General features: G+C 26.7%; 1 protein-coding gene across 2 annotated transcripts in view; it reads right to left on the bottom strand.

Moving 5' to 3' along the window:
• Positions 1–16,796, bottom strand: part of LOC101234460 (uncharacterized) — a 40,175-nt gene extending 23,379 nt beyond the window's left edge. Inside the window, exons 1-5 of one of the 2 annotated variants that reach the window (XM_065814741.1) lie at positions 16,711–16,796; positions 16,214–16,437; positions 3,191–3,420; positions 1,691–2,207; positions 1,430–1,606 (exon numbers count right to left, since the gene is read on the bottom strand). In XM_065814741.1, coding sequence (XP_065670813.1) covers positions 1,430–1,606; positions 1,691–2,207; positions 3,191–3,420; positions 16,214–16,277 — 988 coding nt within the window. In that variant the 5' untranslated portion in view covers positions 16,278–16,437; positions 16,711–16,796. Of the gene's footprint in view, positions 1–1,429; positions 1,607–1,690; positions 2,208–3,190; positions 3,421–5,393; positions 5,661–16,213; positions 16,438–16,710 lie in introns of those variants that run through there. The other variant, XM_065814740.1, reaches the window with a different exon arrangement.
• Between the last annotated feature and the right edge of the window lie 811 nt (positions 16,797–17,607).

Below are 17,607 nucleotides of genomic sequence, written 5' to 3'. Positions count from 1 at the left end.
GAACCTGTCAGATAGAAGCTGTATTTAATATTTTAATTGAAATACAAGTTTACGTATATCTACTTTTTATTATACTCTTCTTTATGTTTCTACCTTCAGATATTCTATGATATCACGACTGATAAGTTTAAGATTATTTTAATAACTTTTTATTAGTTTTTATGATTATTATTTTTTAGATTATTAATTATTTGGATTATTAATTAGATTTGTTATATTCTTATTTTAGTTTTATATTTTTATATATATTTTTTTGTTGATTCACCTCCTCAAGGCTGTGAAGGCCACTACAGACGAGGAGGCTACTTAATTGTGGTTATAACCCTCTCTCAGCTCTATATCTCCGAAACACAAACTTTGACAAACAAGGCCGCTGCGCGGAGAAACAAGTTGAGCACGGTACTACCAGGGATGTGGTGGGGATCGAACTCGGAACCTCTCGCTTATGAAGCGAGCGCTCTACTACTACACCACTACCGCATTATTCATATTATTATTATACATATACTTATTATTATATGCGTTTTACCATATTAGTCACTACATTATTTCTACAAATCAAATTTTATTAAATTTTCATATAACTGATTATATCTATCCTACAATTAAATGATTTTATATTTTTATTATAAATTCAAACATAATTGTATTCTTTTTTTTTTTTTAGTTATCTTTGCTTCATTAGTTGAAAAAACTGGAATTCTAAATAATTGAGGTAAAAATTGTTTAGTTTACTGGTAACATAACAAAACCAACTTTAATGGTTAACTCTGCTACAGCTATTTTGAGCTACTATTTTGTTATTGATATTGTTGTTAACAATAATAACTTTATTTATACTTATAACAATTTATTATAGGTCTTTAACTTTTTTTTAACCTTGATTAAAAAGAGAGGCAGATACTGTTTCCAGTGCCTTGGAAACAGTATCTACCTCTCTTTTTAATCAAGGTTTATTATTAAAGAAGAGCGTTATTGGAACACTCTGTTATTACTAAGTTCTTATGTGTTTTTTGGTGCAATAATTGATAATGCCCATGTATAAGAAATGTTTTACGAATTACTTACTAATTCATGATTTATAAATCCCAGTTGTTCTTACAGATTTTTTCAATAAAAATAAAAAATTGTCAGTAATGATTTTAAAATTCATCAAACCTACCTTGCAGTCAATTTTTCTAATCCTTTGCTAATAGTGTTTTCTACTATGAATCGTTTTTCAATTCAAAATGATTAGGTTGAGTAGATACTTTAGGTTGAAGAATAGTAAGAAAAATGGGAAGAAAAGATCTAGGAACTATTTAAAATATTGTGATCCAAACACTTTGTGTGATTATTTGTTGTTAATATGAAGACTTTCATTACAATGTGGTAAAAATAACATTTTTTTTCATGTTTTTTCAAAACAAAGAAAGTTTTTTTGACTTACCACTTTCATCATCATCTGATAATAAATTTTCATTTTCAACATCACTCTCTTTTTCTAAACTTTCTTCTAGTTTCTCTGACCCTTTCTCATTTTTTTCATTAGCATCTTCAGCAATTGGTTCAGAAGTACTATCGGGCAATATCTCAGAATATGTTGAGTCTGTGGGTGACATTTCATCTGTCAAACAAATAAATAAACACCATTATGTACCGTAAATGAGTTTTTATAAGAAAATATGAAATAATACATATTAAAATTCACCATCATCTTCTTCATCTTCTCTGGACAAACTTGATGAATCAGCATAACCCAATTCAGTGAACTTATTATCATCTTCAATTTTTTTATTGCTAGTGTTTATTTCGTTTAAAGTTCCAATAAAAGTTGAAGTTTGATTTAAAGCTGATAAGTTCTGCAATAAACTACTGCTGTTATCAGTTGTCAAGGCAACAGATGTTTCTAAGTATTTCTTTTGTGGAGTCGAGTCAAAATAATCAAACTCAGAAAAGTCTTTGCCTTCCAATGCCTTTGATTCAATTTCATCATTTAACATTGTATTTATTTTTGAGAGAGTCCCATTGATGTAGAATCTACTGTTGTCACTGTATTTTTGGATATTTGGAAGCTTTGATTTAAAAAAGTTCAAATCATTACTTGTATGAGCTTTTTTGTTTAAACTTGGCAATTCTAAAACTAGAGGATGTGGGTTGGATATAGGCAAATTTCTTTTCATACGATTAAAACCAAAAGTTTTGCTAGCAATACTTCTGAAATGTTTCTAAAAAAAATTAAAAAATTATTTAAAAAAATCTAAAACATTAATATTTTTTTCAAAATTTTATTAAACCTTTCAAAATACTAAATTTAAAACGCAGACAAAGGAGTTTTATATCACAATTAGGCTGCCATGTGATGCCAACCTAGCAATATTGTGTTGCTAATGATAATCTGAGTATTTATAAAAAACTTTTATCATTTCAATATAGACAGCCATAACCAATAAATCATTAAAATAAATTTGGCCATCACACCTGAGAAAATATTTTTATGGTAAAGCAATAATTAAAAGCATCCCAAAGTATTGACATTATTACCAACAGTTAAATTCATACTTAATTAGCAGATTATCTTTAAAATAAGGGTTTCAGAACAGCTTTATGGTCTGCAGTTGCCATGCCAACCTGGATTTAGTGGGCAGTAATTATTTTACAAACAACATAAAAAGTAAATAAAATTTTTTTTTTCATGAATGAGAATGTTTAGTTCTGACTGTTTATTTAAGGTGGTAAAATTTTTTTTCAGTTTGACATTAAATACTTTGACTGCCCCTAATAACATTTTAGGCAAGACTGCGGACAAACTGACCACAATATCCTTTTAAATAAAACGAGAAGTAAAAATACAAACCCAAGTTAGTCCAATACTTTACCTGAAAAGTTTTTATTTATTTCAAAAATAGTCGGAAATGTTTAGAAAATCTAATTTTTAAATATTTTAAATAAATTTTTGAACAACCTGATTTGATTTTCAAAAAACAGTTAATAATAATGGTATTTCTATTGTGGTGATAATTTTTTGTATAAATACAACTTATTTTTTTTATAAAAAAATGTATAAATATAAAGTTTAATAAAAAAATGTATAAATAAAGTATTTTTTGATCATCATTGGTGTTGGTAACATGTGACACCAACCTAATCTGTGTTGGTATAATGTGATACCAATACCGATAATAAATAATAAACAATAATTAAGACTAACATTCTTCTTATATTGAAACATTCTAGATGACACAACAAGGTTTTTTTTTTGTCTTAATTTGTGATTTTGATAATAGTTTTTTCCTATGTGAGAAGTAAGCAACTCAGAATTCTCCATACTATTTACTGATCTCATTTGAGTCGGGTGGAACCTTTTATCAGAAGAAACAACAGCTGTAGCTGTAACACCAACATTTGGATTAATGGTTGGAATAATCTTTATTATATCACCTAAAAATAAAAAAAATTATTAAACAACAGTTCGTTACTTTTCAAATACATTGAATACAGAAACTAATAAATAATCAAAAGTTTTTATTGTGTTATCTAAATTCATATCAGTGTTTTTAAGTCAGGGATGAGGAGCCTTAAATAGATTTTCAAATTTAAAAGTCATAAAATTTTCTTCTGGTTTTGGGCAGCTCCAAAAAGTAAAGAGGCATAAATATATAAAAATAGAGGGAAAATATTAGGACTTTTAGGTTAGAGGAAAAATCAAATATTGAACTTGAATTCCTATTCAGAGACTAGGAAAAAATAGAAATTTAAAGCCAAAATGTTTTTTTGGCATCAAAAAATTAAAAAGTTTTTTGTTAATAACTCATTCAATAATTTGTTTTTGAAAGTTTAATTAACTTTTAACTTATTTTCTAATCTTTATCTATGATATGAACACGATTTGTCTCGACACTTGGGGATCCCTTTAATGTAAATATATAAAAATTGTTTAAAAACACAAGTAAAATCATAAATTATAATAAAACAGAAACAAGTAAATATACAGCTAAGCTTCCATGGTTCCCCAAAGTAAGTCTAAAACTTAGAAAAGAACTTAAACCTTACAACGTCAGTATAATTCTAACGAGATGCATTGAAAATCAAAAAAACTATGAAAAATTAGTTTCACCTGAAATTAACTGTCTCAACATACCAGGAACAAAACATGCTCCTATACTTTTCAACTGTGACAATTGAGTTAAAATTTCTACAAACAGTTAAAGGGCTTCGTTTAAAAAAGTTATCCATGAAAATGGAATTGAATAATATTTGCTAATTTTATATTTACGTTGTTATGTAACCATTTACGGTTTCTTTTTAATGTATTCTTTGACATTTTTATATAATATTTGTAACAGTTTTTTGTATTATATATTACATCTGATGACTATCTGTGCAAAATAAGTGAAAACATTATGAAGAAAATTTAGTTTGTATGCAGCTGTTGTTTTATGCTTTGTATTTTAGAGTAAAACCATGTAAAGCTAATATAATCTGTTAACACAATATTCATTATACATGCAATTAATTTACATGAAATTAAAAAAACTTTTTTTTAATTTCATGTAAATTAATTGCATGTAAGATCAGTTCATGCAGTTAATAATACTTTCATTACACTCTCCACTGAACTAATTTCCAAATGGCATTTGTCTTCAGCCCAATATTGACAGACTAAGTTAAACCAATATTTACAGTCTGCATTAGTTCATATTACAGTAAATACAAATGTAAAAAAAGCCATATATATATATATATATATATATATATATATATATTTATATATATGTGTATATGTATATATATATATATGTGTGTATATGTATATGTATATATGTATATATATATGTATATATATATATATATATATATATATATATATATGTATATATATATGTGTATATGTATATATATATATATATATATATATATATATATATATATATATATGTATATATATATATGTGTATATGTATATATGTATATATATATATATATATGTGTGTGTGTATATATATATATGTGTATATGTATATATATATATATATATATATATGTGTATATGTATATGTATATATGTATATATATATGTATATATATATATATATATATATATATATATGTATATATATATATATGTGTATATGTATATATATATGTGTATATGTATATGTATATATGTATATATATATCTATATATATATATATATATATATATATATACATTTATATGTATATATATATATGTATATATATATGTATATATATATGTATATATATATATATATATATATATATATATATATATATATATATATATATATATATATATATATATATATATATATATATATATAGTTTTGCCTTATCTTTAGGAGAGTTAACAAGATCAGACTGATATATTAGAGATGGGATGTTAGACTAACCTCTTTTAATGACACTGTTGAAGATTTTTCGAAAGTCGCTTAAAGCTATCTTCTGAGTTAAGATACAAGATTTAGTAAACTCAGAATATTGGAGCTTAGCATCAGACATTTTTTTGAAATAATAAAAAGATGTTTGTTCTCAAGAAAATAAACATTTTTTTTGTGTGTTCTGATTACAAAACTAGATCAGTTTGGGGATCTCTCTTTCCAACTCCAATTCTAGTGTTGTCCTTCAGGTCCGCATACATGAAAAAAAATTTTATTTGCAAGGCTATCTGTCCGAATGATATATATTAACTAGATGTCTAACTTCACATAAATTCCGTAAGAATATGTGAAGCAAGTTTTTAAAGGTTGTAAAGCGGGTAGCCGCAGCTAAGAAGAAAAATTTCTAGCGATGTTAACTTTAAACATTGGACATATTATTATTGAACATATTTATTCATAAACTGTTATTTAAAAACAGCTATTTAAAAGCGTTAGTAGATAAAGAAAGTTAGAAGTTATTATATAATACAAAGATATTACATTTTTACTTGGCAAATACAGATATATGTTGGCAAAAAATATGTTTTAGTCTTTTACAACTGTAACTTAAAAGTACCCTGTTGGAAACCTTTGAGTTATTGTTATAAAAGTACTCCATTATGAAAGAAATCAAAAGTGTTGCTGATATAAATAGGTATATATTTTTAATGTAGGTTTTCAATTGAAAAATTTTAATTAGTTAAAAAATGCAACTTACAGTTTACAGTTACAGTTAAGGAATTTTCAGTAATCATATTTTTTTTAAAGAAGTAATTTTCTTTTTTGGCATAAATAGCATACAAATAATATTAAATATTACTATTGTTATTTTTCATAAACCTTTGAACAAAACAAGCTTATTGGACTGTTGGCGTAATCCAATATTTCCTTTATGCAATTCATTTCTAGTGTACAACTGACCATATGAGTAAAGACACAATGTTAAATATTTCTCTATAATTTTTTTTAAAAGCTGTGAAGAATGCATGTCTTCAGTCAAAATCTCATGTTCTAAATCATGCATATTTAATTCAGCAAACAGCGCATCATTTGCAAGTTTTTGATTTATGAAGTGAACAAGAATGGTTTTGAGATTTTTTCTAGAAGATATTTTTAAATTATGAGGGTCTGTCCCACACACCAAAACTTTAAAAACATGCTCACACTTTTCGACAATCTTTAAAACACTACAGGATGGAAAGATTAAACCACCTCGATTTTTAAAAGTTATAAAACTTTTCTACGATGAACTGCAAAATAAAGAATAATCATGATCAGTGGACAAAGTCTTCTGAGAAATTAAACTATTGGCACAAGTCAGACATGTAATTTTACTATAAAGTTTTCTAACAATGAACCCTGCAATATATCCAAGTATTGCTTCTTTATAAATTGAAGTAGAGACTGATGAGAGACAACCAGCAGGTCTTTAAAATAGTTAGAATCCTCACTAGATATTGTATTTTGTTCAACAAGAGGAGATCTCCTTTTACTCCACTTTAATAAAAAGATTGAGCCAGAAGATCTTTGATCAAAAGTAAGGCAGTTGCTAAATTTTGATCCTATGATAGAGTTTCTTAATAAAATTCTTTTCAAAGCAGATTTTAACTGGCGTGCATCTGGATTGTTATTAAAACCATTTTTGCCGCGAATACAAGCAAATAATAATTCAACGTGATCTTGTGACATTTTATATGTTGAAATAAATTTAAAAGGATTCTCATGTCTATATAAAAGGTTAAGGAATAAATCTCTAACACTTGTGGCTGCTACAATGAAACCAAGTACAAATGTCTTTCTTCTGTGTTTAGTTAAAGGAATTTTAGGTAGGTCTGATAAGTTAACTAGGTTATTTACAGATTTTTCTATGGTTTCAACCCATTTTGGAGCTTCATTCAAAAACAAAGGTTTCTTAGATCTATTTTCAAAAAGGTTTTTAGAGTTTAACAAGTCGAATAATTTGTCTAAAGTTCTAACAAAATTAATTGTGCCTTGGGCATCGATAAAAGTTGGATGACCTGAAACCATCAAAAACTCTATAGCATCAGCAACTGAACCACTTAGCGTTTGAGCTGCAATTTTAACATTCATTTTATGTCTGTGAAAGTCAACGTGGTAATTGCCAAGTTTATTTGCAAACTTAAATCCTTCTTCTTCTTGCAGTTTATGCAATGCTTTAATATGATCCCACTTAATGTATCGATTTTGTTCATCAACAATGATACCGATACTACACAAAGCGTTTCGAGCTTACTTAAGCATATGACAAGGATCAGGGATATAATATATAGGATGATCATATTCAGGATGGGGAAAACTACCATGTATCTCTATAATTTTACTTCCAAATGAACAACCAAGATTCTTCATAGCACTAAAGTTGGAAATAAGTCCATCACATGTTATACTCCAAACATTCAGATTATGAGTAGTGCATAATTCTAAAGCATTTTTAATTAAGCAACTTAAATCTGTTGAGGAAATTTTATCACACAATATGTAGCCATTTCCAATGGCCTTTCAATCTGACAACCACAAAAACAAGTGCTTCTGTTGCTAATTTATCTTGGTCATATACTAGAATATTGTTTCCAAAACTAGCAAAACCTTCATATGATCCAGTAACATTATCATACCGCAGAGCAGCCCTAATATGCATAAAATCAAATTTTAATGCGCATTCTTTGTATGATGAGTCCCCAAAGGTCTTATTTTGTAAAAATTTGAAAACATCTCCAAAAAACCCAGGCGAACAATCTACAGATGATGTCCAGTTTGAAAGTGAGCTTACGGCAGGAATGTAGATTTAACAAATTCATATGCTCTTGGGGAATAAAAGTGCAGTGTTAAGGCAAATTTTTTAACTTCTTCAGAGTATCTATAACCCTTTTTATTTTTGCCTCTATTTTTTAATTCAGATTTCAAAAGTTCTCTAGTCAGCCCAGAGAAGTTGTTCTCAAGTAATTCGGCAACATCAATGGAAATAATTTTTTTCTTTTCTAATTTTTGAATAACTTTGCTAAGTGAAGCAATTTTGTTATCTTTTCGTTTAAGCTTTTGTTTTAACATTTTAATCTTTTTTCTAAGTAATAATTTTTTTGGAGAATTTTGTTTAAGTACTTTTTTCTTAATAGTATTTGTAATTTCAGGGTTAAGGTCAGGGTTAGGGTTAGGGTCAGGCTCTGTTACCTCTTTATTTGAGATAGAACAAATTGTTTTTTAATGTGTGATGTGTCATCATTATATAGCTGATTCCGCTTGTTATTTTTGTTCAATGATACATGGAAGTCAAATATTGAAGGCACAATATTTTTTTCAGAACACATTTCCCATTCTCTTGGCACTCAAAATCTTATAATTTAAAATGTTTACTGCAGATTTTACTATATTTACTAGGTGTAATTTGTAAACATTTAGCTGCCGTTGCCCATTTTTTACAAAGAATTTCATCATTTAAAGGAAATCTGTGAAAAGAAATTAAACTACTTTTATCAAATTTGCTTTTACAGTTGTAGACCGAGCAATTATTAACCATATTTATGATTCTAAATAATAAAGAGCATTATTTTCAAAAATATATCTTTCTTGTTTTATAAATACATACATATACACACATTATCCCAGACGTACACACATTATATATATATATATATATATATATATATATATATATATATATATATATATATATATGTATATTCACATTATATTATATATGATATAATCTGGAATGAGTCTCTAAATAAATTTTATGTCTCGGTATTCATATGTAAACATATATATATATATATATATATATATATATATATATATATATATATATATATATATATATTTTATATATATATATATATATATATATATATATATATATATATATATATATACATATATATATTTTCAAAAATATATCTTTCTTGTTTTATAAATACATACACATACACACATTATCCCAGACGCACACACATTATATATAATATAATGTGAATATACACATAACATAATATAACATGGAACGAGTCTAAATAAATTTTATGTCTCGGTATTCATGTGTAAATATTTAAAATACATATACTTCTGATATTTCCGAAGGTTCAAAATCTTTTTCCTTTAAACTAAAAGTACCAGCTTAGCAGTTGTTTTTTATAATAGAAAATTAAAAGTAACTGATGTTACTTTTAACCTACATTTATAAAATTATCCAATACTAAAGCATTTCACAAAATCATTCCAATTTGACTAACTTTTCAAAACATTTTCTAATTTAACTGACAAATATTTTTTCGTTTTGCTTTATTTTTGCTATTCGTTTTTCCGTAATATCTGTTAACCAATCAGATGCTGGTGGCAAAACAAGTTATTATCCAATCATATGCTGGTGGCAAAAAAAATTTGCTTCACTTTTTTTCGGAAGTTAGACATCTAGTTAATATATATCATTGATCTGTCCAAACCGTAACCCTCAGTTGATGTATCTATCACTGTGCCTGTACTACATGATGACTCACTGCGTCTATACCTAAACAAAATCAGAACATTCCGCAGCGCCTATCCCTGTATGTCTCAGTTTGTTTAACTCCTATAAAATCTGTTCTAGCGTACATGAATGATGTTCAACGATGGAATAAGGATTGACTAGAGTGCCTACTGGAGCAAACAGTAGAAGTAGACATAAAATGTGTCGCACTAAGATTGTCACGGAGGTAGTTTTTATCGGAACCGGAGCACAGTGGGTCAGATTTATACTGTCGACTACCACATTCTATTAAAAAAACTAGAACTCTATGGCATTAAAGATAAATCCCTTAGCTGGTTTAAAAGCAATCTTAGTAATCGTAAGCAGTTCGTTAATATCGAGCTTCCTCCTCTTCTTATTGATGGTGTTCTAACTAAGAGAGCAACATGTACAAACTTATTTTTATTTCCATTGATGAAAATCTCACATGGAAAAAACATATCGAAAATATTACCTGCAAAATTTCGAAAAGTATAGGCATATTATATAAAGCATGAAGCATGTTAAATAAACATATTTAAACTCAACTATACCCCTCATTCATTTATTGCCACATAAACTATGGAAATGCGGCTTGGGGTAGTGTTAATAAAAGTAAATTAGAACCTCTTCATCGCCAACAGAAACATGCTGCACGTCTTATTAATTTTAAAGACCGTTTTTAACATGTCAAGCCTCTTTTTATTGAAATGAATATTTTAAACATATTTCAACTAAATATTTTTAATGTACTGTATTTTATGTTTAAATGTAAAACTCGTACAGCTCTGGTTTCTTTTCACAATTTATATTCTTTAAAAGAAAAAAATAAATATAATTTAAGAAATGATAATTTCCTTTTTCAACCAGTTTTCAAAACCAATTTAGGCAAGTTTTGTATTTCTTTTCGAGGGGCGTTTTTATGGAACAATATAGTTTTGAAACATTTTGATTTTTCTCACTACTGGAACTTTTTCGCATTTAAAAGGAAATTAAAAAATATCATTCTCTCTATTGAAAACATACTTACATATTTTTAAATTTAGTTGTTTTGATTTATTTTAAATGTTTTTACGAATTCTTATATAAAAAATATTTATTTGACTATTTTTTTATATTTAAATTTTGTTTTATTAATTTTATTTTTGTGTATCATGTTAATTTAATTTATACATTTTATACCTATCAAGTCTTGTATTTTAAGTATTTATATGAAAACGTTAATTTTTACTTCTAACTTTCGTTTTTATAAACTTTATTTGACTGCCTTATTTATTTTATACACATTATAAAATTGTTTTAACACGTAATTAATAGCGATTGTAAGCGGTTCTTGATGACAAGATCATCTGATTTTCTGCAAGTCTCCGCGTTCTTATTTTATATGCAACATAATTTGTAATTTTTTATTTACATGCATTTTCTTTCATTTATTTTTTTGTAATAGTTATTGTAAAGAAATAAAAGAAGAAAAAAAATAATAATAAATTTAACATGTGGTGTCCCACAGGGATTCATATTTGGGCCCCTAATATTTTTAATATATTTAAATGACCTTAATAAAGCCTCTAACTTAACCACCATAATTTTTGCTGATTACACAAACCTATTCCAATCTCATGAAAACATAAACACACTTTTTATTGATATAACACAAAAACAGATTGTCCCTTAATATTGATAATAAAATGAACACTTTTTTATCCAATATCCAGAAAAAAATGTTTACTAACGATGCCCGACCTCTTTATTGATAATACAGGTACTAAAAAGGGAAAAAGTTACAAAACATCTTGAAGTTCTTGTAGACGAAGACTTATCCTGGAAACAACAAATCGATAATATCTCCATGAAAGTTGCTAAAAGTATTGGAATTATAAATAAAGTTTAACATATGTTAAATAAACAACCATTAAAACAACTATATTATTTGTTTACCCACTGCCATTTAAATTATACAAAAATTGTATGGAAAAGCGCGCACAAAACTGAACTTAAATCTCTCAGCATCAGAAACACGCAACTCGCTTAATTAATTTTGTAAATCGTTTTTCAAATTCAAAACTTCTGAGTGAAATGAAAGCCTTAAATATATACGAACTAAATGTTTACAATATTTTATGTTTCATAATGTAAAACCCATAAACAAATACAATCTTCGCAATAGAAAAAATCTAAAAGAACCTTTCGGTCAAACTAAATTTGAACAATTAATTATTTCTTATTGCGGTTCTTATTTATGGAATAAAATAGTTTTGCCAAATTTTTGTCTTAGAAATGGTCTTTAACTTCTTTTAAACGAAAATTAAAAGAAGTTATCTTTTCAGCAGAAAATATTTTTTCTTATTTTTAGTTCTTTTGTTTCATATATTTTATCCAGTATAATTATATTTAAATGCACAGTTATATATAGTTTATGTTGATTTATTTTTATTGGTTAATTTGATTTTATTGTTTTTATTATTATATTTGATATTGTAAAGGGCTTCATGACAAGATCATATGATCTTCTGGAAGTCCTGCCGATTATATTTGTAACAAAAGCTAATCTGTAATCGTAAATTTTTTATTGAAGGCAAATAAATTTACAAAATGAAAAAAAAAAAGGAAATTTTAAAAACTCATTGATGAATATAAGTCTAGTTAAAAATAGTTCAAAAAATAATTCATCAACTTGTTGCTCTTACGTTTGGGGCAGGAAGGGGGCCTAAAATTTTGGGGCTTATTTGTTCTCCGGCTCCTATCATCGCAATTTTTTGCGAAGTATCCTTATTTGACATAAGTATAAACATATAAATGTTTGGAGTTTGCTCCATGTCTGGAAGTTAGGTATCTCAAAGACCAAAAAATGCTGGCACCACCCCTGCTGTTATCTAAAAGTTATTATTTAGACAAGGTGGTACCTTGTCGAGGCTCAAATCAATTTAAAAAATATCATATATACACTTAACAACAATTTTAAAGTACCTTCAGACCGGAGAATTATGGAGGTTTTTTTAATTAACTAGCGGAGTCGGAACCAAAAGTTTTAAATTTCATTTATCGAAGTCGGAGAGGTGGAATCGGAGGTGGAGCTTTAGGAAAAAAAATGTTTAGAAAATTTTTTTATGTATAAGTAGTTACTAATTTTAAATCAAGAAGTTCGAAATTTTTTTTTTTTTTTTTTTTTTTTTAAAGTTATAAGTTTGCCGTTAAAAATAATTACAACTCTCGTATTGGTAAAATATACACATGGCGGGGGCAAGAAGAAGACGAAATAGTCTTATCGCCAAGCTCCCAATAATCCGTAAATAATATAGCTATCAAATCTTGTCATTAAAAAAGTTATCAAATATAAAAAGAAAGAAAAGAAAGAAGAAAAAAAGAAAAATTTTTTTTGTATTTTTTTATTTTATTATTTTTTTCATATTTTTTTTTTATAAAAAAAAACAAAAAAAAAAACAAACAAAGACAAAAACAAAAAACAAACAAACAAACAAACAAAACAAAAAAAGACAAAAAAAATAGAGATAATAAATTCTAAAACTTATTTTCAAATATAATTGAACACAAAGCAAAAATGAAAAAGAAACAAACAGACAAAACTGATATTTGAACCTATATATAAATGTTTTTAATTATTTCGATTAAGAATTCTTAATTAGGAAATATAATGAAAAGAGTTTAAACTTCAACAGCAAGACCTTTAGTTTTTCATAAAAAGAAAATAAAAAATAAAAAATAAGTTTTTTAGTGAACTAAGTTTTTAAACCTTTGCAAATAAAATGAAAATATACTATACAATATTTTAAAGGCCAACAAATAAATATAGCTCTAGAAGAAGTCCTTCATGTTTTGATTAATTAAAATTATTTCTTTTAGTTTTGATTTAAAAATATTTATGTTTGCAAGCGTTTTGATGTCATTTCTAATTACTTTACTCCATAGTTGTGGGCCTCTAAATGTGATGGAAAACTTAGTGGCTTTAAAGTGATTTTTAGCTTGAACATAATTATTTTTTGCATGTCTAGTAAGGTATTTGTGCTGTATTTTTTTAAATAGCGTTTTAAAAATATTTGGCATCGTATCGTTATTGATTTTATGCATAAAAATTAAATGATGATATATATTTATTTGGTAAACATTTAAGATTTTTAGATTAATAAATAGTGGTTGTGAATGAGAGAGACGGTCTGCGTTGGATATTATTCTTATGGCATGTTTTTGTTTGTTAAATAGTTTGTTTAGTTTTTTTTTATTGATGCTGCACCAAGCAATGTTAGCATAATTGAGATAACAATGAATAAAAGAAAAGTAGATATATTTTAAGCAAGTTTGATTTAGATAAGGTTTTACCTTATAAAGTATGCCAATATTTTTAGAAATTTTATTTTCGATTAGTTTTAAGTGGTTTGTCCAGGTGATATTTTCGTCAAGAAGAACACCTAGAAACTTCATTGAGTGTTCTCTTTTTATAAACTGATTCCCGATGCTAATATTTGGGAGCTTTAGAGGAATTTCGTCTCTTTGATAAAAGCGATGAAAAAAAATATACTTAGTTTTGGTTAAGTTTAATGACAATTTATTTGTATTAAACCATTCAGTTACTTTTAACAGTTCTTCGTTGACTGTTTTAAATAGAGTTTTTATGTTACTATGGGAATAAAATAAATTGGTATCGTCAGCAAACTGAACAGAGTCTAAAATATTCGAAGCTCTGCTTAAGTCGTTAATGTAAATTAAAAACAAAAGCGGTCCTAAAATGGATCCTTGAGGAACTCCACAAGTGATTGTCCTATTGTCAGTTTTACTACCATCATAAGAAACATACTGCTTTCTATCAGACAAGTAGCTTTTAAACCAAACTATATTTGCATTCTTAACTCCGTAATTTACTAGTTTTTTTACTAAGATATGGTGGTCAACTGTGTCGAAGGCTTTGCTAAGGTCTATAAAAATACCTAATGTATACTCTTTTTTATCAAAGGCTCAAAAAATATCATGAACAAGTTTAAGAATAGCATGATCAGTTGAATGACCTTTTTTGAACCCAAATTGTTTGTTGTATAAAATATTATTTGTTTCTAGAAAAGAGAATAGTCTATTATACATTACTCGTTCCAGTATTTTAGAGAAGCAAGGAAGAATGGAGATAGGTCTATAATTAGAGACATTAGAAGGATCACTCTTGCAGTTTTAAAATTCGAATAAGAGATTCGGAATGCGGCATAATTTACTAAACAAATTCTTAGTTAAGATATAAGTTACTTTGTTAACCTGATTTATTCATTTGTAAGAATGTTATTATGGTTGTTAAGAATATTTTATTAAGAATAATTATTAAAGATATTGAGCGGTTAGTGTTTTGGCTCAGAACCAAGAGGTTCGAGGTTTGACGCCCACTCTATCCCAATAAGCGACATTGATAAAGAAAGAGAAAAAAAATAACCTTCAAGTTAAATGCTCTGTGATAAGACCGTAAGGACATTTGGGAGCACAATATAACCACACACACACATAAAAAAAAAATTTAATCCGGATAACCTATTTCACTATCTTTTTACCGGAAATTTACTATATTAAGGGGGAAATAACGGGTTTTTCTCACTCAACAGTCAACAAAAATTTTCAAAATATTATTTAAGGTTAAATATTATTTAAAATATTATTTAAAGTACACAATTTTAAATATTTTCACTGGTGTTTATATTTTTCATATAAGTGATATTTTCAGTAAAATATAACTTGTAATTAATTAAAACACCAATTTAGAAGTATATGAAATAAACATATAAATAAAATAGTGACTTGTCTTGTAGACAAGCGCTTCGTCTTTTCATAAGCTAAATATGATAATGAATAAAAGTATAGGGTACACCGCCTCAACTTTACTAAGCATGTTGTTAAAATTATATTTTCAAAGGTAAAAAAAGCATTCGCCGTATAGAATTTGTATTAGATGAATCTAAAAGGAATTAAATTTTTTTTTTTTCTAAAGTGTTTTTAAACTATTTTAAACTTTATGAAAGTTTTTCAAAAGTTTTTCATCAATAGAATAAATGAAAAACAAAAGAAAAAAATTTTCAACTAAAAAAAAACAAATAAACAAAGTTTTCATCAATAGTACAAAAAAGCGCAGAACTGTTTTGTTGGATTAAATAAAGAATAATCTACGCGCATGTCAGTTACAAAGCAGACCATGCACCCTTTGCACGCGATCCATAACATAAAACGCACGGATTGACATGTATCTAGTGGTATGTACTACAGCTAGATACATTTCTTAAATAAAAACAGAACATGAAATTAAAAAACCAACCTGCATTACAGCAAAGAAGGTTAGATATAAGCAGTAAAGTCAGAGTATTCATATCTAAATTCATTCATTCAGAATCTTCATATCTTAATTCATTCATTTGTCTTTTCCATTCATACAGTTGACATCTGCATTAATCTTAAAACTGCTTCAATTACTTTTTGTGCAACAAGTTTAATATGCAATCCAACAATCGCAAATCGGTTTTAATATTTATTGCTAGATTACTAAATTAATATAAATCAAAGGCTAATCACTTTTAGAATCAAAACGAATAAAATTCAAAGAGTGAACAAAAAGTATGCTTTATTAATTATAATAATAATATATCAATGCTAAAACAGAAATAATGCACCCCTGCAGAACCTATCACTTGTAGCCGTTGTTATAAATATAACCATACAACCAAAGCCGTTGCTTGAGGAGGACAACCACAAAACACAAAACAAGCATTTAATTGATTTTATAAAAGAAAAAAATATTATAAAATATGTATATACCTCGTCCTAAACGTCAATATTTAAAATAATAAAATTTTGCAATTTGCTTGAGAGTGTTCTTTCAAGCGTTTAGGCGGGATTCATTTAGCATTCTCACAGTGTGTTAAAAAGTTAATTATAAGATAATTGTATATTGGTTTTTCAAAATAGCAAAGATCTAAACAAAAAATGGTCCGAAAAACAAACAAACAAAAAAACACTTTTAAGATTTTAAGATATTGAGTTTAATATATTGTTAAATATCAGTTTCTCTGGTAACGTTTTTATTTATTATTGTTTGTTACTCAAAAAGACAACATTTAGAAAAAATGTAGTTTGTTAAACATATACACGCATACATATGGTAAAAATTCGAATTAGTTGTGGGTGCACAAAAAATCGTTGTGAAATAAGCATCCTAATTTATAGCTTTTTTATCGTTAAAAATAAACACTGTTTAAATTACATAGATTTTTTATAATTGACAAAAAATAAGATAAAAATTGCTCAAAACATAAGCATCAGTATGTAGATTACGTGATGCTATTATGCTTTTCCGTTGTCACCAAAAATTCTTTTATTTATTGGTGAACAATGGCGAAATATAAAGAAAGTATACAAAGTAACAAAGAAAGTCTGACGATATTATTGGCAGTAAGTTACTGTTGGCAATAAGTTAACTATTGGCAGTAAGTTACTATTGGCAGTAAGTTATTGTATGTAGATTACGTGATGCTATTATGCTTTTCAGTTGTCACCAAAAATTCTTTTATTTATTGGTGAACAATGGCGAAATATAAAGAAAGTATACAAAGTAACAAAGAAAGTCTGACGATATTATTGGCAGTAAGTAACTGTTGGCAGTAAGTTACTAATTGCAGTAAGTTATTGTTGGTTACTAAAGCCATCGGCATGATG

The sequence above is a fragment of the Hydra vulgaris genome, chromosome 12 (genome assembly GCF_038396675.1).
Source record: "Hydra vulgaris chromosome 12, alternate assembly HydraT2T_AEP".
Lineage (NCBI taxonomy): Eukaryota > Metazoa > Cnidaria > Hydrozoa > Anthoathecata > Hydridae > Hydra > Hydra vulgaris.
The sequence above is the reverse complement of the archived record's forward strand: the minus strand, read 5'-3'. Positions and strand labels throughout refer to the sequence as shown.